The 23,168-nt window shown below is 43.2% G+C and overlaps 1 protein-coding gene across 2 annotated transcripts in view; it reads right to left on the reverse strand.

The window, feature by feature from the left end:
• Window positions 1–23,168, reverse strand: part of dpep2 (dipeptidase 2) — a 48,240-nt gene that overhangs the window by 15,846 nt on the left and 9,226 nt on the right. For both annotated transcript variants that reach the window (XM_034186369.1, XM_034186377.1), the window contains 2 exons: window positions 8,360–8,429; window positions 5,044–5,220 (listed from right to left, as the gene is read on the reverse strand). In XM_034186369.1, the coding sequence (XP_034042260.1) occupies window positions 5,044–5,220; window positions 8,360–8,429 (247 nt within the window). The remainder of the gene's footprint in view (window positions 1–5,043; window positions 5,221–8,359; window positions 8,430–23,168) is intronic.

The following is a 23,168-nucleotide window of genomic DNA, read 5'->3' on the forward strand; positions in this document are numbered from 1 at the left end:
GTCCTTGCCGCTGCCAGTTTTCTTTTAGGAGGCATACTGGAGCATCTCTGCAAAAATATCTGGAGGTGGCTGCGAGTGAGAGGCCTGCATGCAGCGCGCTAGCGTTTTTATACTGACCACCGCCTATCGGCCGTTTGGAACGCCGTTAACCGGGAGGTGGCGTTTAGAATGGAGTACTGTCCGCTAGCGCCGCTATTTTGTCTGCCTCTGTCGCTGGTTAAAACGCCTTTGAGGACACCGATGTGGGCTTTATTGCTGTTTTACACGCCATTGGTTAGGGATACAACGCCGGCCGCCAATTACGGTGGTGTAAACTGCGGCACTACAGGAAGGGGCAGGATGACACGGTGATTAAAAAGTATCAAACGCCATTGTTCGCGTTGTCTCCGTCGTCACGTGAATTCTCCGGGCGCGCTCCTGGAATTATTCGACATGTTGAATAATTTTTTCGACGATTCCCAGTAAAGCCGGAACTAAGCCACGCCCCCTAGTGCCAGTGTTGACAACGGCGTTTGATCCTTAAGACGGCCAAAAACTCTTCCAGGACATTTCCGGGAGCTCTTACCGTCTATTGTGTAACGGGCTTAAGGCAGAATGGCGCACGAAGGTGGAGTCGAATAGCACTCGTTGAGAGCTGCACTCGAATGCCTCGTACAGCAATCGCCAACATCCATTAGGGCACTCCACATGCACTCTATATTTGCGGGGCTGCTCATGCCGGAAGCCCATTTGAATGGTGGGCAAGATGAGGCCACACTGCCATCTGATTCATGTTCGCAGCATTCGCACGGCATGTCGTTTGCAGGCTGTCAAAATCATTGGCCATGGTGAAACCGTGGCTGAATGGCGCAATCAAGGCAGCCTTCACACCAATGGCTGACATTGGGGCAAATGCCATGTGAGTGCCCATTTGACACAGTCTCTCAGCCAGCATCAGCTGGAATCCAGGTACCCCCACCACAAACACATGTGTTCCCAGCACGAAAATAGAGTGCAGGCAGGCCATTTTTGAGCTGGATGTGTGAATGGCCTTGCCTTTTCTAAGTGCCCCATGATTGTGTTACCACCACAAATGGAAGGCAAGTGTGCGGTGTGCCACCCCCTCACCCCCGCAACACAGGTGGTCTATGAGGGTGTCGCCCCCCCCGAGGTGGCCGGAGTGCGATCGGTGTCCAGTGCAGTGCGCATATGGATGGCTGGCATGTCCATGCTGGAACAGCTGAACCCTGCGTACAATGCACACATGTGGGCGGGCTCTCATGCTCTCATAACATGCTGATAATTATGTACAGACAAGATCACAGCCACATCTCAGCATGCACAACATGGTGTGAACTGTGTTATCAGCCAGACACTGGCCAGGCTAATGTCACTCACATGACGGAGGAAAGGCGTTGCTTATAGTGCCATTGACACAGCGGGCCACTGTCAGTTAATCGCTGGCCAGCGGCTCACTGTCACTGACAGAGTGCACACAGCGTGTTAAATTAAACACAGAGAACAGAGAAGGGTAGGCAAATAAATAATTACTACAATAAATAAATACATATTGGCCATAGTGATCAAGTGTTTAGTGCACTTCGTTTCAGTGCAGAAGGTTCCCGGTTCAAATCCCACCCCTGCCACATTTCTCCATGTAATGTGGAGTTGCATCAGGAAGGGCATCCAGCGTAAAACCTGTGCCAATTCAACATTCAGATCCACCTTGGATTTGCTGTGGCGACCCCGAGTGTAAACAAGGGAGCAGCTGAAGTGACTTACTTACTTACATAAGATAAATAATTACAAGACAAAGGGACAGAGGGTGAGACTTTTTCTTTGAACTGTGAGTTGTTCCAGACAGGTGGGCGTGTTGGTGGCAAGTAGCAGGTGCTGAGCCCTGTGTACCCACATATCGTGACATGCAGAATCACAAATCAGGACACTCCCCCGCAAGGTGCATGCATAGGCGGGCTGTCCTCACATGGAAATAAATAAAACCACATATCACATTTGCAATGCATTATGTTGCCTCCCTGCTCATCTTGGAAGAACAGATCAATGACCTCCTGCAGAGTAAAGCACCTCTCTCACAAATAGTGTGTTTGTGGCATTTGTAGGCACATGTAGCACTCGCCACCCAACTTGCCACTATCTGCCACAAACATGTCACACAATGGCACACTATATGGTTGCCAGCACTGCCCAGGGTATGATGACGATGGTGTTTTGGTCATGTTTGCCAATGAACTCAATGCCGCTCGTCCTACGGTCACTCCTAACATATCATGCACACATTGTCTTTGTGGGAGGCTGAAAACCACAGGTTGTTCAGAACTCCAAATTCATGATTACATGGAAAAAAAGACAAAGTTGATGAAACATTGGCCAGGAAGCAGCAAATGGACAATAATGCCACATTAAATGCCACTGAATGCTGCAGACATGCTGTGTGAGTGCGTATGTAGTGGTCATATACATTGGCATATGTTGGCACTCACTGATACATGTGGTTAGTATAACATGCCGATAGTTGTCACTAACACACCACACACACGCCACACACTGTGTGACAGCCAGATATAACTCTTGCTGCTATAATACGAGGTCTGTTATAAAAGCATCGGACCTTATTTTTTTTTTTTAAAACGTGATGGTTTTGAATCAAGCCTGCTTGCATGAGCCAACCTTGAACCTTCGTGCGCATGCGTGAATTTTTCATGCCTGTTGATTGCGCATTTGCTGGCAAGCAGCGTTTGGTGAGGTCGTGTGTAGTGCGCTCGTCAGATTTCATTGCAAGGAAAATGACGGAACGACCTGGAGCAGCGCCGCACTCAAATTTTTCCATAAACTGAGCGACAGCCAGGTGGAAACCATGCAGAAGATTCAGACGGCTTTCGGTGACAATGCTCTGGGCATCACACAGATTAAGGAGTGTACAACCGGATTAAAGACGTCAGCACAACGGTGGGACGAGCGAGCCATGCTCCGGGTGTCCACATGCCGAAATGACCAGCTCATTGCCAAAGCTTAAACGCCTGTGGTGATGTGGGACTGTCGTGTGACTATCCGAAAAATGCAGAAGAGGTGGACCATCAGCACTTTTTCAGCACATTCCATTGTGAGATTTGGCCATTGAAAAGAGTTGCAGCGAATTGTGCCGCTGCTGACGGAGCAAAAGCGCCTTCGTGTTGAAGCCTCACAGGACATGCTGGACTCCGAAAAATGATGCCCACCTCTTCCGCAATTCTCAGACAGTCATACGACTGAAAAGTCACCGAAAGCCGTTGAATCTTCCGAATGGTTTCCACATGGCTGTCGCTCAGTTTCTGGCAAAATTTGATGGGCGCTGCTCCAGTGTGTTCCGTCATTTTCCTTGCAATGAAAATCCGCCGGGGGTTTTGTTGATGCCAGCCGGACTTCCAGCCGCGGTGCCTGTCCTGCTGTCTGCTGTGGACCTTGGGAGTGTTTACGCCGTCTGCTTGCTGTTATGGACCCCGGAGGGAGGTGCTGTTCTCGGGCCTGTTTGTTCGGTCGCCGGGAGGCTTCCCGTGATGGGGGGTATTATGTGTGTTGGGGGATTTGGCTGGATGTTTTTGTGTTGTTTTCTTTTCTTTGCTCTCCAGGTGGTATGCAAACTGGTTTTTTGTCTGTGGAGAAGGTGCTGGCAGAAGAGTCCTTCACCCTCATCAGTATGATTTGCAGCACCTGTGGATGATGCTCACGTGCAAACTTAAAGACTTTCAGCTGAAGCAGATAATGAGATGGCGTTCTGCATTTAAGCCATGAGTGATTCAAGCAGAATTGCCGGGAACTCGACCTTGTGACGTTCGTTTGTGAGACGCTGAGGACTGCGCCTGGGTTTGACACATTATGCCTGTGAAGGAGGACAGGTGAGGGACACATGCTGTCAGCACACATCAGAGGTGATTGATTGTCTGAATAAGTGTTAACAGTAATTTGGTATTTTGTTACGCAGTATATGTGAATATTGATGAGAGTTGTGCAGCTCGCTTCTCACGGCCGTGGCCTGCGGACAGATGATCCTCCACCTGTTATGAGAAGCTGCTCATTTACATAAAGCTTAAATTCAAACCTGAATGTGTTGCTGATAGTGTGTGCCTTTGAAGGATATTAGTTGTAGCTGTTGACTTACCTCACCTCTTCTATCCTTCACAGAGTCAGTTTGTCGTGTCCACCTGGGGGGGTGTTTGGCGGTGAACGTGAGTCCAGAAGCGCCGGGCTTCGATCCCTTTGGGCGCTGGAGAGCGCGCCGTCCTTCACTCCGCCAGACAAACGCACTTTATGTTGTACACCGAGTTTTGCACAAGAGGGGGATAATAAAATTGTTTTGTTTTTTGGAACCGCTTTCTGGTTATTTAGCGCTGGGTTCAGTCAGACGCAGGTCCGCTCCTCAACCCGCGTCGGCACATAACACTAAAGAGCCTATAATAAAGAAAAAGTACAATTTATACTCCAGTTCGACTCACATATATAATTTTTTCCTCCTAAAAAGTCACGGTTTATAGTCCAGAAAATGTGGTCTTAGAAAAAAAACGCAGTCTAGTATCTTACGCTGCAGAAAGTGCTTATAAAAACACACTATATCGACACCTTGTGCAGTTACATATAAAGTGAGTCAAAATGAGACATTACGTAACTTAGTCTTCAATCTTTACAAGGAAAGGTGTGCAAGTGAATGACAAAAATATTCCCTGACATGTTCATTTGATTCCCTTCAACCTGCAAACATATGCCATTGATTTACAATAAATATATTATGTCTGTTATTTGGTTGGGAAACAATAATTGTTTAATGGAGGAAATTCAATATCTGGTTCACCATCAATTGGCTGAAGTTTTATCTGCTCACTTTTAAAATAAATCCGTTCCCATTGAGCATTTGGATAAATCTGTTTGAGAGTTAACAGTGAAAACATTATGTATTTCATAGTCGATCTTTGGTGTTACACATATTCTTGTGAAATCGACCTTTTGACTGATCAGGCATCCTCAGATATTGATCGCTCACCCATGTAGTGTGATTACTCAGTGTTTTCTCACCAGCTGAAGCAGCAGCCAGTCAGGGACATTGCGGCTGTGCTTACAGATGTAGTAAGAGGATGAGTGGCTGAAAATGACTGGAGCCTTTGAATGGTTCAGCACCGCTGCCGCTGTGTCCCAGGAGCTGTGGGAGAGGTCCACTATCATTCCCAGTCTGTTCATCTCCTCCACCACGACCTGGAAGACACAAGCATCACGCATGTAATTGACAAGTTGCAGTCAAGTTGCACAGTGTCATTTCAATTACAGTGAGGAAGTAGCCTCACTTGGAAACACATTTGAATTTATTTTTAAACATTATACAAATGCACATTAAAGGGCTTCCAAGTTCAAGTCATGCTGAATGGTTCCTATGCTGAAAACTCTTTGCTTTAACGCGCATGCAGACAACTTCAGCAGGTCCACTTTGTGTAGCACAAATCCATTGCTGAAGGTCAGGACACACTGAACTTTTTGTTTTAACCATTTAAGTCATAAGAAAGATTTTCTGGTCTTAAATGCTTTCTATTTCCAAACAATATGAAAGCACCCGTGTATGATTTTGAACCAACACACCCAGTGGCGGTTCTACACTGAATTACTCCCCGGGTGACACTCCGTCCAAGCCCCCCCCCCCCCCCCCCCACACCCCCACATACACACATACCTACCTAAAAAAGCAGACAAAATTATGCACAAACTGCCATTTTTTATTGTTTTATTAATAATATTTTAGAAATGCCCCTGAAATTGCAATTGAAATTGACATCAAAAGCCTGCAGGCTAACATATTACTCCAAAACATCCATAAATTCCAATTGCAATAAACATGCCTTACATTAGACACTTTATTAATCTGTCTTTCAGGGAGGAACAATTAGCTCTTTTATTAAGGTGCATATTTGTCTTAACATTTAGTTAAATACTTATCTTGATGTTTGTGCATATTAGGCTAAATGTGTAAATACTTAGCATTAACTAATCTGCAAAAGTTTTAGGTTTGACAGAAATTTGATCATGTAGTGTTTTGCTGGTTTTCTCCAAATTTTTGATCTTCATCTGTGGAACAAACAAAACTCTAAACTGAAATGTTACTAGCCTTCCCATGCCGATTAAATGAAATGTGATTCTTTTCTCCATTAAATAAACCAGTTAATTATGATGATAGCCTAATTTAAAATTTCATTATCGTTATTATTATTATTATTTTGCCAGTGTACATGACAACAAAGAGTTGCCAGCTGCTGGAAAATTATTGTAAAAACACACAATCTTGCAGGCACAAAAAAGGGTCAGATACACTTCAGCTTGTAATGTGAAAACAGCACAAGTTCTAAGCAGTCTTTACAAATAGGCAGGCTGTCCTTTTTGCAAACTTTTCTTTTCCACAAGTGGGCAGATTCAAACCCACTCTTACACCAAGGTCTGTCTGCTTTCAAATGCCTTTTATTTCATAAACTGACTGCCTGCCTCGTTTGCTGTGTGATCCATAAGAGAAATGTGGTGTAGAGTTCTGGTTCTGTGCAGCGTCCAAAGTGAACGGAGCCAAAGCAAAGCAGACGGGAGGAGAGCCCCTGTTCATGGTTTCCTGCACGAAGAGAATTCTGATTCACCCAGCTCGGGATAAAGCTGTGTAGCAGGACATACTCATACTCATCTTCAACCGCTTTTCTGGGTTCGGGTCGCGGGGGTAACAGCTCCAGCAGGGGACGCCAGAGTTTGGAAGAAAGTCGAGGTGTAACAGACTGTAGCCCACGGACCCCCCCCCCCCCCCACACACACACACACACGCTTATCCCCCATTGGCGAAACCCAGAGGTGAACTGTCCACACGCGGCGCGATCTTCACCCTTCTTTCAACCCACGCAGGGGTGTCTGCAGCTGCTTACAGGGGGCACCAATTTGCCAATTCTACACACAGTGACAAGAAAACCATTTTGCAGTGGACATGATTTTGTTTTCAAGTGCTCGTCCCAACAGTGCGACCCCTCCATAAATGCTGCCCAGAACGACAGCCCGCATGGCTCGTATCAAAAACCGCCACTGAACACACCCATATCAGTGCAACTGGATTTATGACTTAAACTTAAGGCTGCTGCCCAAATCTGAAAATTTTCTGAAGCCCACACAAAGCACACAATTAATCACTAATTTTATGGACACATGAGGTTTTTACAAACTCTCACACACACACACGCATGCACGCACACACACCATGCTACACTATGTCATAAATGAAGAGTATAACATGACTTAAATCCCACGTCTTTGCGTTTATAATGTCTCGTTTTATTTTAAAAATAATTCTATAAATTTTGTGGTAAATATAAACTTTGTTGTTAAATTTTTATTTGTTTTTAATGACTTCGCAAGGTCCACCTGCAGTGACATCACAACCCACCAGGGAGCAGCATTCCACACTTTTGGAAACAGAAGTACATCAGCCCTGGGTACAATGTGGTTGTTGACTTGTGTCTAGACAAGCATGGTCATGCTGAAGATTTGCGTTTTTTCCCAAGGAGAAGTGTGTCACATTCGGAGTTGACAGTGTTGCCATTTTCCAAAAATTCTGTAACACCTATGCCATCGTAGTCCCAAAACAATGGTCGTCAAGACTTTTCATGCTGAAGGAATGACTTTGAATTTTTGCCCTTCAAACTCCGCGCCCACCTCCCAACAGTACTGACATCCACACAGCCATCACCAAAGACAACCCTTATTCATCATTGAATAAGGAAAGGTGCACAATGCTCCTCCATGAGGAAATCAACATCACAAATCTACAAATAAAACTTGTAGATCAGCTATTTTTTTCTTAAGATTTTCTTTATTTCCCTTTAAAAGGCTTAAGTGGTGAATTATTTTAACTCATGTAATCATGATGTTGAATTGTTCATTTAAAAATGTTTAATTAGAAATAGAAACTTTATTTTTTCTGTCTTTAAAAGTTTACAACGTAATTTTCTGTACTGACCAATCACCTGACAAAGCCAACCAATCACAGAACAAAAGTTGGAAGAAAAATAATGTTGATTGAGTTGGAAATTTGAGTTGCCCTTGTGCCCTTAGGGGTTGAACAAGAGGAGGATTTGATAATATGTGGCCCTGTGACAAACTGTCGTCCTGTCAAGAGTGTACCCTCCCTCACACCTGATGATTGCTGGGCTAGGCTCTTTCCCTCCGTGACCCTTAATTGGAGTAAGCAGGAATAGAAAATGAATGAATAAATGTCAGACACAAGCAATAATCTTTGGGTGGCACTTGTGCTAAATTGCATCAGGTGGAAGATATATTCAGACCATACAGAGGCAGAGACATGAGAGACAGTCAATCTTACCTTCCCAAAGTGAGTCAGGCTGTTGTTCTGTCTTTGATAGACATCATAAAGTTTAGAGGATGATTCAGCCCTGCAGTTAAAGAAGAAAACTGTGATTACCTGCATATGACGGTCTGAACATATCAAGTTTTTGGTAGTCCTCCTTGTCAGAACATATTTAACAAGTTTTTTTTTGTTTTTCCACACATACAGATCATGTAGCTCCAGTGTATGAGCTATTAATGTCACTTATCTGCCGTGATGCAAGAAATGTGATGCATGAAGTAAAGTGTGTACATTTTACAGCTGACAGTTACTGGATAATTTGCATGTAATTTACAATTCCAGAGCTCCCCGCCAAATTAATCTACAGCCAGAAAACAGCACACAGACTCAGGTTTATGTGTCAATTATTGAACACGATAATGCATAATAATGTATATTCAGTAAATAAGTCTCTTCTGCTGCTCCCTTCTTTTCACTCGGGGTTGCCACATTGTGATTTGCCATAGGTTTTACACAGGATGCCGTTCCTGATGCAACTCCATATGACATAGAGAATAGCCAGGGGTTGGGTTGAACTGTGAATCTCCCACAGTGGCAACTGACAACAAGCACACTTACAGCTGGATGTAAAAGTTTGGGCACCCCTGATAATTTTCATAATTTTCCTTTATAAATCATTGGTTGATTGGATCAGCAATTTCAGTTAAATATATCATATAGCAGACAAATACAGTGATATTTGAGAAGTGAAATGAAGTTTATAGGATTTACAGAAAGTGTGTAATAATTCTTTAAACAAAATTAGGCAGGTGCATAAATTTGGGCACCCCAACAGAAAAAAAAAAAAAATACATAAATATTTTAGTGGATCCTCCTTTTGCAGAAATAACAGCCTCTAAACGCTTCCTATAGCTTCCAAGGAGAGTCCGGATTCTGGTTGAAGGTATTTTGGACCATTCTTCTTTACAGCCCCGGCGCAATTTCAACTTTGTCACTGATTCATGAACATTGTTGTCAAGAATCTGCTGATACTGACTGCAATCTATGTAACCCTCAACTTTAACAAGAGTCCCAGTACCTGTACTGGCCACACAGCCCCATCATGATGGAACCACCTCCAAATCTTACTGTAGGTAGCAAGTGATTTTCCTGGAATGCTGTGTTCTTTTTTCTGCCATGCATACTGCCCCTTGTTATGTCCAAATAAATCAATTTTAGTTTCATCAGTCCACAGCACCTTATTCCAAAATGAAGTTGGCTTGTCCAAATGTGCTTTACCCAGTGGTGGGCACAGCTAACCAAAAAGTTAGCTTCGATAACAGTTAATCCACTAACTGAAGTTACAGATAAAAGCTAAACTGATAACTTTCAGTACTGATTTCAGTACACTAGCAGCTACTCACAAAACAACGAGCTAGTGCTTCTGTGTCAGATTAGCTTTCTGTCAGCAAAAGAGACCTGGTGACCAAGGAAAAAGAGAAAGAAGAAGAGGAGGAGGAGGAGAGATAATAAAGACAATTTCTCTTTACACCATAGAGACTCAACAGCATATCACGCAAGTCATCAACAGGCATACCAGTTTTAACTTATGGTTAAAATTTTAACCAAACCAATTCCAGATAGGTTATTTAAATTAATGTCACATCTGGAGTTTTATAAAGTGAAAATATCAGCCATATGTTTTAGTTTTAAAATAATGTACTAATTTGGAAGGTTTTAGTGTTTGGACATGCATGCTGCAGTGCATTATGGGTAAAGTTTCATGAGAGGAGAAATGCACTGAGACGCACTGATCAGGCTGCATTTAACTGCTGCACACAAACAACAGCATTAAACTATTTGTATATTCTGCCTAAAACTCTTGTGAATATATTCTCTGGGTTTATAGACGTTATTGTGTTTGTTTTATGTAAACATGCCAGAAGGAAGCTCAGGTTGTGTGAGCTGTGATCATTTCCTGTTCCTGTCATTTTGGAGAAAATGAAGTTTGCTCTTTAACGTCTTGCTTATTGTCCTTTACAATACTGTTTGTCCTCTTTGTTCCAGAGTAATATATATGAGATTTCTGAAATTTGGTTTGCGTTTTTTAAATTCCATGCAGATTAAACGTAGCAGACACTGATTATTTGGAATATTTGTTTTAGCAAGTTTTCAGGGTCTCTACTGCTGTCTACTGGCCAGTAGATGGCCAGTGTTCATTTGCCCTATTGAGATATTCTGTAATACTTTGTGCACAAGAGAGTTGCTGCAGCCTCTTATTAATGTCATGAAAAGCATAAAAATGTAGATTTTAGTTGTATAATGTTCATTTACAATTGTTGCCATGTGGATTCTCTGTGCTGTTTAGACCGCAGCAACTCTCTGGTGTGCAAAGGATTATGGGATATCTCAACAGACGGCAGTAGAGACCCTGAAAACTTGCTAAAACAAATATTCTAAATAATCTGTGTCTGCTACATTTGATCTGCGTGGAATTTAGTAAATGCGAACCGAATTTCAGACAGAGACACTATCTGCAGCAAGATCATGTTGCAGGTATTTGGAGCAGGTCTGTGGGTTGACTATAACTGTTCTCACCACCTCGCTTCAGCTTATCTGAGATTTTTCTTGGCCTGCCACTTCGGGCCTTAACTAGTACTGTGCCTGCGGTCTTCCATTTCCTCACTATGTTTCTCACAGTGGAAACTGACAGCTGAAATCTCTAAAGATAGCTTTTGTATCCTTCCCCTAAACTGTGATGTTGAACAATCTTTGTTTTCAGGTCATTTGAGAGTTGTTTAGAGGCTCTCATGTTGCCACTCATTAGAAGAGATGCAAAGAGGGGAAACATTTGTAAATGGCCACCTTAAATATCCTTTCTCATTGGATTCACCTGTGTAAGGAGATCAATGGTCAATGAGCTTACCAAACCAATTTTGTGTTCCAATAATTAGTGCTAAATGTATTCAAATCAATAAAATGACAAGGGTGCACAAATATATGCACCTGCCCAATTTTCTTTAAATAATTATTGCACAATTTCTGTAAATACAAGAAACTTCATTTCACTTCTCAAATATCAGTGTGTTCATCTGCTATATGATATATTTAGCTCCAATTTGTGATCCAGACAACCAATGATTTGTAAAGGAAAATCATGAAAATTATCAGGGGTGCCCAAACATTTGTATACAACTGCAACTGCTTGCCCACCACCCTGTAATACTGTATATTCAGTATGCTGCAAAAAAAAAACCAACCAAACAAACAAACAAACAAAAAACAAATAGATTTGCAACACACAATGTGCGGCATCACTGGTAAAGAAACTGTCCGGAAGTATCTTCTAAGATTAGGGCAGTATTGATATAAAGTGATATATATATATATATATATATATATATATATATATATATATATATATATATATATATATATATATGTGTGTGTGTGTGTGTGTGTGTGTGTGTGTGTGTGTGTGTGTGTGTGTTTCATTGCGATTTTGAACATATGTTGGATTTTTGTAACTCCACAGGAGCTGCAAAATCCTCAAAGATCAGGAGAGCAATCACTGATTTGATTGCAATGGGCCTCGTGCAAGAACATTTCTGCAAACTTTTTTTTAGTTCATCTGGCTTGCACAAATGCTCCACGCCAGATTGATCAACAAATTGTAAATTCAGAGAATTGTGTATATTATATGTAAAAGGATATTTAAATCAGCCATGCATGCAGATGAGAACTTTGCGTTACTGCTCCCCTCAAAAAACAAGGATCATAACACACCACTCATAACACATATACATAACACAGCTGCCCACTGAGAACACTGTCATCTGTGACACCAGAGAGAACTAAAAAAAATGAATTAAAATTTCTAAAGATTTTATCTTAAAAAATGGAATTAAGGGTCACCCAGAGTTTTTTCGTTGCACAGGATGCTCACTTCCCAGAGGCATGCAGGATTATCTCAATGTCACAGAAGTGGTTACTTCCCCCCCAGTTCCTGTCTCCTGTGGTGTCAGAGGCTACAGAAGGATTGGCGGGGAACGACTTGTAATTCTTTAATATAGGACAAATCAAGGAATATCTTAACCAAACAATATTAGATACGGGAACCACCTGCATTCTGCAGGAACTGAATCATGTTAAGATTGATATTAATCAGTGTTTTATCTGAAAGTCATAGGTTCTGGATATGATTAATTAAATGTCTGTCTTCAACTGGACACAAGACAAACAACTGACGGAATGCACTGCATCTGGAAAAAATTCACAGCACTTCACTTTTTCAATTTTGTTATGTTACAGCCTTATTTCAAAATGGATCAAATTCATTTTTTTCCTTAAAATTCTACACACAATACTCCATAATGATAATGTGATTTTTTTTTAATTTGTGCAAATTTATTAAAAATGTAAAAACTAAGAAATTACATGTACATAAGTATTCACAGCCTATGCCATGAAGCTTAAAATTGAGCTCAGGTGCATCCTGTTTCCACTGATCATCCTTGAGATGTTTCTACAGCTTAATTGGAGTCCACCTGGGGTAAATTCAGTTGATTGGACATGATTTGAAAAGGCACACACCTGTCTACATATAAGGACCTGCAGTTGACCGTGCATGTCAGAGCACAAACCAAGCATGGAGTCAAAGGAACTGTATGTAGACCTCTGAGACAGGATTGCCTCGAGGCACAAATCTGGGGAAAGGTACAGAAACATTTCTGCTGCTTTGAAGGTCCCAGTGAGCACAGTGGCCTCTATCATCCATAAATGGTAGAAGTTCAGATCCACCAGGACTCTTCCTAGAGCTGGTCCCCCGTCTAAACTGAGTGATAAGGGGAGAAGGTCCTTGGTCAGGGAGGTGACCAAGAACCCGATGGTCACTCTGTTCCTTGGTCAGGGAGGTGACCAAGAACCCGATGGTCACTCTGTCAGAGCTCCAGCATTCCTCTGTGGAGATACAGAAGCCCCGTGTACATCACCAACCCGTTCACATTTCTAACCGTTTTTCCCCACTCGACGACACACCCGCCGAGGATCAAACTCTGGTTATTGGCGACTCTGTTTTGAGAAATGTGAAGTTAGCGACACCAGCAACCATAGTCAATTGTCTTCCGGGGGCCAGAGCAGGCGACATTGAAGGAAATTTGAAACTGCTGGCTAAGGCTAAGCGTAAATTTGGTAAGATTGTAATTCACGTCGGCTGTAATGACACCCGGTTACGCCAATCGGAGGTCACTAAAATTAACATTAAATCGGTGTGTAACTTTGCAAAAACAATGTCGGACTCTGTACTTTTCTCTGGGCCCCTCCCCAATCGGACCGGGAGTGACATGTTTAGCCGTATGTTCTCCTTGAATTGCTGGCTGTCTGAGTGGTGTCCAAAAAATGAGGTGGGCTTCATAGATAATTGGCAAAGCTTCTGGGGAAAACCTGGTCTTGTTAGGAGAGATGGCATCCATCCCACTTTGGATGGAGCAGCTCTCATTTCTAGAAATCTGGCCAATTTTCTTAAATCCTCCAAACCGTGACTATCCAGGGTTGGGACCAGGAAGCAGAGTTGTAGTCTTACACACCTCTCTGCAGCTTCTCTCCCCCTGCCATCCCCTCATTACCCCATCCCTGTAGAGACGGTGCCTGCTCCCAGACCACCAACAACCAGCAAAAATCTATTTAAGCATAAAAATTCAAAAAGAAAAAATAATATAGCACCTTCAACTGCACCACAGACTAAAACAGTTAAATGTGGTCTATTAAACATTAGGTCTCTCTCTTCTAAGTCCCTGTTGGTAAATGATATAATAATTGATCAACATATTGATTTATTCTGCCTTACAGAAACCTGGTTACAGCAGGATGAATATGTTAGTTTAAGTGAGTCAACACCCCCGAGTCACACTAACTGCCAGAATGCTCGTAGCACGGGCCGGGGCGGAGGATTAGCAGCAATCTTCCATTCCAGCTTATTAATTAATCAAAAACCCAGACAGAGCTTTAATTCATTTGAAAGCTTGACTCTTAGTCTTGTCCATCCAAATTGGAAGTCCCAAAAACCAGTTTTATTTGTTATTATCTATCGTCCACCTGGTCGTTACTGTGAGTTTCTCTGTGAATTTCAGACCTTTTGTCTGACTTAGTGCTTAGCTCAGATAAGATAATTATAGTGGGCGATTTTAACATCCACACAGATGCTGAGAATGACAGCCTCAACACTGCATTTAATCTATTATTAGACTCTATTGGCTTTGCTCAAAAAGTAAATGAGTCCACCCACCACTTTAATCATATCTTAGATCTTGTTCTGACTTATGGTATGGAAATAGAAGACTTAACAGTATTCCCTGAAAACTCCCTTCTGTCTGATCATTTCTTAATAACATTTACATTTACTCTGATGGACTACCCAGCAGTGGGGAATAAGTTTCATTACACTAGAAGTCTTTCAGAAAGCGCTGTAACTAGGTTTAAGGATATGATTCCTTCTTTATGTTCTCTAATGCCATATACCAACACAGTGCAGAGTAGCTACCTAAACTCTGTAAGTGAGATAGAGTATCTCGTCAATAGTTTTACATCCTCATTGAAGACAACTTTGGATACTGTAGCTCCTCTGAAAAAGAGAGCTTTAAATCAGAAGTGCCTGACTCCGTGGTATAACTCACAAACTCGTAGCTTAAAGCAGATAACCCGTAAGTTGGAGAGGAAATGGCGTCTCACTAATTTAGAAGATCTTCACTTAGCCTGGAAAAAGAGTCTGTTGCTCTATAAAAAAGCCCTCCGTAAAGCTAGGACATCTTTCTACTCATCACTAATTGAAGAAAATAAGAACAACCCCAGGTTTCTTTTCAGCACTGTAGCCAGGCTGACAAAGAGTCAGAGCTCTATTGAGCTGAGTATTCCATTAACTTTAACTAGTAATGACTTCATGACTTTCTTTGCTAACAAAATTTTAACTATTAGAGAAAAAATTACTCATAACCATCCCAAAGACGTATCGTTATCTTTGGCTGCTTTCAGTGATGCCGGTATTTGGTTAGACTCTTTCTCTCCGATTGTTCTGTCTGAGGTATTTTCATTAGTTACTTCATCCAAACCATCAACATGTTTATTAGACCCCATTCCTACCAGGCTGCTCAAGGAAGCCCTACCATTATTTAATGCTTCGATCTTAAATATGATCAATCTATCTTTGTTAGTTGGCTATGTACCACAGGCTTTTAAGGTGGCAGTAATTAAACCATTACTTAAAAAGCCATCACTTGACCCAGCTATCTTAGCTAATTATAGGCCAATCTCCAACCTTCCTTTTCTCTCAAAAATTCTTGAAAGGGTAGTTGTAAAACAGCTAACTGATCATCTGCAGAGGAATGGTCTATTTGAAGAGTTTCAGTCAGGTTTTAGAATTCATCATAGTACAGAAACAGCATTAGTGAAGGTTACAAATGATCTTCTTATGGCCTCGGACAGTGGACTCATCTCTGTGCTTGTTCTGTTAGACCTCAGTGCTGCTTTTGATACTGTTGACCATAAAATTTTATTACAGAGATTAGAGCATGCCATAGGTATTAAAGGCACTGCGCTGCAGTGGTTTGAATCATATTTGTCTAATAGATTACAATTTGTTCATGTAAATGGGGAATCTTCTTCACAGACTAAAGTTAATTATGGAGTTCCAGAAGGTTCTGTGCTAGGACCAATTTTATTCACTTTATACATGCTTCCCTTAGGTAGTATTATTAGACGGTATTGCTTAAATTTTCATTGTTACGTAGATGATACCCAGCTTTATCTATCCATGAAGCCAGAGGACACACACCAATTAGCTAAACTGCAGGATTGTCTTATAGACATAAAGACATGGATGAGCTCTAATTTCCTGCTTTTAAACTCAGATAAAACTGAAGTTATTGTACTTGGCCCCACAAATCTTAGAAACATGGTGTCTAACCAGATCCTTACTCTGGATGGTATTACCCTGACCTCTAGTAATACTGTGAGAAATCTTGGAGTCATTTTTGATCAGGATATGTCATTCAAAGCGCATATTAAACAAATATGTAGGACTGCTTTTTTGCATTTACGCAATATCTCTAAAATCAGAAAGGTCTTGTCTCAGAGTGATGCTGAAAAACTAATTCATGCATTTATTTCCTCTAGGCTGGACTATTGTAATTCATTATTATCAGGTTGTCCTAAAAGTTCCCTAAAAAGTCTTCAGTTAATTCAAAATGCTGCAGCTAGAGTACTGACGGGGACTAGAAGGAGACAGCATATCTCACCCATATTGGCCTCTCTTCATTGGCTTCCTGTTAATTCTAGAATAGAATTTAAAATTCTTCTTCTTACTTACAAGGTTTTGAATAATCAGGTCCCATCTTATCTTAGGGACCTCGTAGTACCATATCACCCCAATAGAGCACTTCGCTCTCAGACTGCAGGCTTACTTGTAGTTCCTAGGGTTTGTAAGAGTAGAATGGGAGGCAGAGCCTTCAGCTTTCAGGCTCCTCTCCTGTGGAACCAGCTCCCAATTCAGATCAGGGAGACAGACACCCTCTCTACTTTTAAGATTAGGCTTAAAACTTTCCTTTTTGCTAAAGCTTATAGTTAGGGCTGGATCAGGTGACCCTGAACCATCCCTTAGTTATGCTGCTATAGACGTAGACTGCTGGGGGGTTCCCATGATGCACTGTTTCTTTCTCTTTTTGCTCTGTATGCACCACTCTGCATTTAATCATTAGTGATCGATCTCTGCTCCCCTCCACAGCATGTCTTTTTCCTGGTTCTCTCCCTCACCCCCAACCAGTCCCAGCAGAAGACTGCCCCTCCCTGAGCCTGGTTCTGCTGGAGGTTTCTTCCTGTTAAAAGGGAGTTTTTCCTTCCCACTGTAGCCAAGTGCTTGCTCACAGGGGGTCATTTTGACCGTTGGGGTTTTACATAATTATTGTATGGCCTTGCCTTACAATATAAAGCGCCTTGGGGCAACTGTTTGTTGTGATTTGGCGCTATATAAAAAAATTGATTGATTGATTGATATGAGACACTTCCAGAAGGACAACCAATCCAGCAATCCACCAATCAGGCCTCTATGGTAGAGTGATCAGACAGAAGCCACTCCTTAGTAAAAGGCACATGGCAGCCCACCTGGAGTTTGAAAAAAGGCACTTGATGCACCTCAGACCATGAGAAACAAAATTCTTTGGTCTGATGAGGCAAATATTGAATTCTTTGGTGTGAATGCCAGGCATCATGTTTGGTGGAGACCAGGCACCATCCCTACAGTGAAGCATGGTGGTGGCAGCATCATGCTGTGGGGATGTTTTTCAGCTGCAGGATCTGGGAGACTAGTCAGGATTGAGGGAAAGATGAATGCAGCAATGTACAGCGACATCCTGGATGAAAACCTGTTCCAGAGCGCTCTTTACCTCAGACCGGGGCGACAGTTCATCTTTCAGCAGGACAATGACCCTAAACACACAGCCAAGATATCAAAGGAGGGGCTTCAAGTCAACTCTGCGAATGCCCAGCCAGAGCCCTGAATCCAACTGAATATCTCCGAAGAGATCTGAAAATGCCTGTGCACTGACACTCCCCATCCAACCTGATAGAGCTTGAGAGGTGATGCAAACAGGAGGAAGAGGTAAAACTTCCCACAGGTAGGTGCTTGGTGCATCATATTCAAGAAGACTTGAGGCTGTAATTGCTGCCAAAGGTGTATCAAGAAAGTGTAGAGAAAAGTGTGTGACTACTTATGTACATGTGCTTTGTTTTTTTTTGTTTTTTTTTAATAAATTGGCAAAAATTGATAAAAAAAAAAAAAAAATTTCATGTTTTCGTTATGGGGTGTTGTAAGTACAATTTTGAAGAAAAAAATTAATTTACTCCATTTTTGAAAAAGACCACAACATAAAATGTGGATAACTTGAAGCTCTGTGAATACTTTGCTGATGCCCTGTATTTACAGATTTATTTACATATGTATAGGTACAAACAAATGTGACTGAAATTTTGACAATATGGGTAATGATTTATAGTTTTATTACTGAAATATGTTGACGATGAGACATGAAAAGTAAAGAAAAAGAAGAGAATGAGGCATTATATATAAAGAATTTTGTGTTCATGAATTATTGTTATTATTAAGAAACTTAAAGAAAGTCGCTTTGCATCACGGGCACCAAAGGCCATCAGAACAGTTGAACGTTCTATTTTCTGTGTCCTTCTGATCGGGTGGATTGACGAGGTTCGGTCTGCTCCGTTAGGCCATTTGCTAGCCTTCTTTAAAGTGTAGGTGATACGTAATGCCATGTTTCATGAATATTTCAGACTAAAATTAAACAACAGTTTGAAATTTATCTTTTCCCAGTATGCAGTTCTTGAAGAGATAAATATTCAGATTTTGAACTGCGCGCCACTAAAAAACCGGAACTTCCCGGCATGCGGACATTGGACAAGAAGGAGGAGGAAGTGTTGTCAGCTCTGGAACCATTATCTTATTCCCATTAATTTATGGATTTTTATAGGCTTCTGACAGCCTCAGTTCCACCGAGTGATTCAAGTCGGAGCTGCACCGTGTTTTCGGTGTCAGGATGGTTAATTTTCACAGGCAGAATGGCAGGTGGAACACTTATGACGTGAATGTAAGCACGGTGTCTGTGGCTTCTCCACTTGACATGGAGACAAAACTGAGTATTTTCATATTATTTTATTGTTTTGTGGATCATTGAATCCAATCCAGTCCAATCCATTTTTATTTGTATAGCACATTTTAAGAAACAACAAGGTTACCAAAGTGCTGAACAAAAAAATAGAATATAAAAATAAAATGAAGTTAAAATACAGTAGATTAAAAACATATAAAAACAAAAAGAAGATATCAGATAAGATAAAACACGAGAAGATAAAACACACACACACACACAAAAAAAACAGACAGAAGACCACGCAACTCTAATGCAGTATTAAAAGCCATGGAAAAATAAATAAAAACAAGTTTTTAAGCCAGATTTAAAAGTATCCAGGGTAGGGGCCATTTTGATATGAGTGGGCTGCCCAGTCCCTAACTTGGCAGCCACCACTGAAAAACCATGGTCCCCCCTGGTCTTTTGTCTGCTTTTTGGCACAACAAAATGGAGCTGATCAACGGCTCTCAGTGCTATCGTGGGGGCGTAGATATGTATAACAATATACTGAGGTGCCAGGCCATTTAGTGACTTAAAAACAAGTAATAAAATCTTAAAATGTATTCTAAAACGGACAGGGAGCCAGTGAAGAGAGGCGAAAATGGAGTTGATGTGATCATGCTTATGAGTACCTGTTAAAAGATGAGCAGCCGCGTTTTGGACTAACTGTAAGCGGGCAAGGGAGGTCTGGTTAATGCCAGTATACAGTGCATTACAGTAGTCCAAATGGGTCGAGATAAAAGCATGAATCAAACACTCAAAATCATTAAAAGATATGGCAGATTTAATTTTAGATAAAAGCCTCAGATGATAAAAACTCTTTGTAACTACTGAGTTTATCTGTTTATTAAGTTTAAAATCACTGTTCATTTTAACACCAAGGTTTGTGACAATGGGTTTTACATATGGGTGCAGGGAGCCCAGTTCTATAGAGGAGATACTACAGGCTAACTGGGTCCAAACACCATGACCTCTGTATTTTCTTCATTTAAATTAAAAAATTAAAGGCCCTCCATGCCTTGATGTCCTTTAGACACTCTCGTAAGGGCATCAGGGAGCTCTTGTAATTTTTCTTAAGGGGCACGTAAATTTGGGAGTCGTTCACATAAAAATGGTAGGAGATGCCATATTTTTTAAAAATTAATAAATAAATTAATAAAGAGAACAAATGGCTGTGGCACACAGCCTCTTCAGCCAAAGATGGCACAAAGACGGCATGCGAACTTTGTGTGTGTGTCCGCACATCTACAGCCAAAAACGGCATGCGAATGTGCGCACAGCCTCTCCAGGCAAAGATGGCATGCGAACAGCCGTTTGTGTGTGTGTGTACAATGTTTGTGCAAGACGTTGGACTTGGGAGGTTGGACGAAAGTCAAACGGAACGCTGACGGTAATGGTACAGGAATTACGCAAACGATGAGGAACCATCAAGACAGAAAGCAAAACGGAATATGGACGACTTGAAGATGTCGTTGGGATTCGGGAATGAAGCTGGGCAATGGTTAAATGATGTCTCTGAAAGTCAACGTAAATCCAGATTAATTGTTTCGTTTTGGCTTCAGTGTCCTTCGTTAGTGCCGTGTGACCGGGGCTTCGTTGCTAGGAAAGTTCAATGACAAAAATACCAACATTCTGGGTACAATGAACATCTTTTCAACATTATTTGATTTCTTTGTGTGACTGACATCGTTATTCAAGCATTCAAAAGGCTATTCCTACTGTCACACAACTCCAACCACACACAAGAAAGTTTGACAGTTGACACTTGACAGTTCCTGCTATTGAACAAAACCAAGTCTCCCTAACCAGATAGAGTTGTGACATCATCACGCATGCGTGTAGGCGTTGCCTAGCAGGATCTTGAAAATCCCCCATTGGGCTTGAATCAGCAGGTGCCGTTCTAGTGATGACGTAGCAACAATATGACCGCGGCTGAGAGCTGAACGGGACTGAAATAAGTGCAGGCTTCAGACAGCTGTAGTTTATCCTTCACCTGTGCGCTTATCATTGACTTTTATTGTTCAGGATTTTTTAAAATATCAACATTTCATCATTTTTAGTGATTATTTTTGCACATTATTTGGTGTCACCTACACTTTTTTCCCCCCTCTAGCTGCCACCTTATCGTGGTGGGGGAGTTTGCGTACCCGGATGATCCTAGGAGCTATGTTGTCGGGGGCTTTGTGCTCCCTGTAGGGTCTCCCAAGGCAAACAGGTCCTAGGTGAAGGGTCAGACTAAGGGCAGTTCAGAACCTCCATGACCAGTAAAAGATCAAGGACCGAGATGTCGCCCGGTATGGCGGAGCCGGGGTCCCACCCTGGTGCCAGGCCTGGGGTTGGGGCTCACGCGCGAGTGCCTGGTGGTCGGGCCTTAGCCCATGGGGCCTGGCCGGGCTCAGCCCGAAAGAGTGATGTGGGTCCGCCCTCCTGTGGGTTCACCACCTGCAGAGGGGGCCATGGGGGTCGGGTGCAGAGAGGATTGGGTGGTGGTCGAGGGCGGGTGGCCCGGCGGCCCGGTCCATGCTCACAGCCCCTGGCTGTTGGGACATGGAATGTCACCTCGGTAGGGGGGAAGGAGCCTGAGTTTGTGTGGGAGGTTGAGAGATACCGACTAGAGATAGTCAGGCTCACCTCCACGCACAGCTTGGGCTCTGGTACCCAACTCCTGGAGAGGGGCTGGACGCTTCATTTTTCTGGCGTCGCCCACGGGGAGAGGTGGAGAGCTGGGTTCGCATTGCTTATTGCTCCCCAGCTCAGTCGCCAAGTGTTGGAGTTCACTCCGGTGAACGAGAGGGTTGTGGCACCAGGACACCCTGAGCCGGAGGTAGATGATCGACTTTGTAGTCGTATCATCTGACCTTCGGCCACGTGTCTCGGACACTCGAGTGAAGAGAGGGGCAGAGCTGTCGACTGACCACCAACTGGTGGTGAGTTGGATCCGCTGGGAGGGTAGGAAGCCGGTCAGACCTGGCAGGCCCAAACGTATCATGAGGTGTCTGCTGGGAATGACTGGCGGAACTCTTTGTCAGGGAGGTTTTCAACTCCCACCTCCGGGAGAGCTTCTCCCAGATCCCGGGGGAGGTTGGAGACATGGAGTCCGAGTGGACCATGTTCTCCACCTCCATTGTCGATGCGGCTGCTCGTAGCTGTGGTTGCAAGGTCTCTGGTGCCTGTCGCGGCGGCAATCCCCGAAACCCGGTGGTGGACACCGGAAGTAAGGGATGCTGTCAAGCTGAAGAAGGAGTCCGACTTATCTATGGTGGTAGTTGGGACCCCAGAGGCAGCTGACAGGTACCGGCAGGCCAAGCGTGCCGCAGTCCGTGCAGTCGCAGAGGCAAAAACTCGGGTCTGGGAGGAGTTCAGGGAGGCTATGTAGGAGGACTATCGGTCGGCCTCGACGAGATTCTGGCAAACCGTCCGATGCCTCAGGAGGCGGAAGCAGCTCTCCACCAGCACTGTTTATGGTGCGGGTGGGGAGCTGTTGACCCTGACTGGGGATTTGTCGGGCGGTGGAAGGAGTACTTCGAGGATCTCCTCAATCCCATCGTCACATCTTCCGAATAGGAAGCAGAGACTGGGGACTCAGAGGCGGACTCATCCATTACCCAGGCCGAAGTCCCCGAGGTGGTTAGAAAGCTCCTTGGTGGCAAGGCTCCTGGGGTGGATGAAATCTGTCCTGAGTACCTTAAGTCTCTGGATGTTGTGGGGCTGTCTTGGCTGACACGCCTCTGCAACATCGCGTGGCGATCAGGGACAGTGCCTCTGGATTGGCAGACAGGGGTGGTGGTCCCTCTGTTTAAGAAGGGGGACCGGAGGGTGTGTTCCAACTATAGGGGGATCACACTCCTCAGCCTCCCCGGTAAGGTCTATTCCAGAGTACTGGAGAGGAGAATTCGACCGATGGTCGACCCTCGGATTCAGGAGGAGCAGTGTGGTTTTCGTCCTGGTCGCGGCACACTGGACCAGCTCTACACGCTCCATCGGGTGCTCGAGGGTTCATGGGAGTTTGCCCAACCAGTCCACATGTGTTTTGTGGATCTGGAGAAGACGTTCGACTGTGTCCCTCGGGGCACCCTGTGGGGAGTGCTCCGGGAGTAAGGGGTCCGGGGTCCTTTGCTAAGGGCTATCCGGTCCCTGTACGACCGCAGCAGGAGCTT

Source organism: Thalassophryne amazonica, chromosome 2 (genome assembly GCF_902500255.1).
Source record: "Thalassophryne amazonica chromosome 2, fThaAma1.1, whole genome shotgun sequence".
NCBI classification, from domain to species: Eukaryota; Metazoa; Chordata; class Actinopteri; order Batrachoidiformes; family Batrachoididae; genus Thalassophryne; species Thalassophryne amazonica.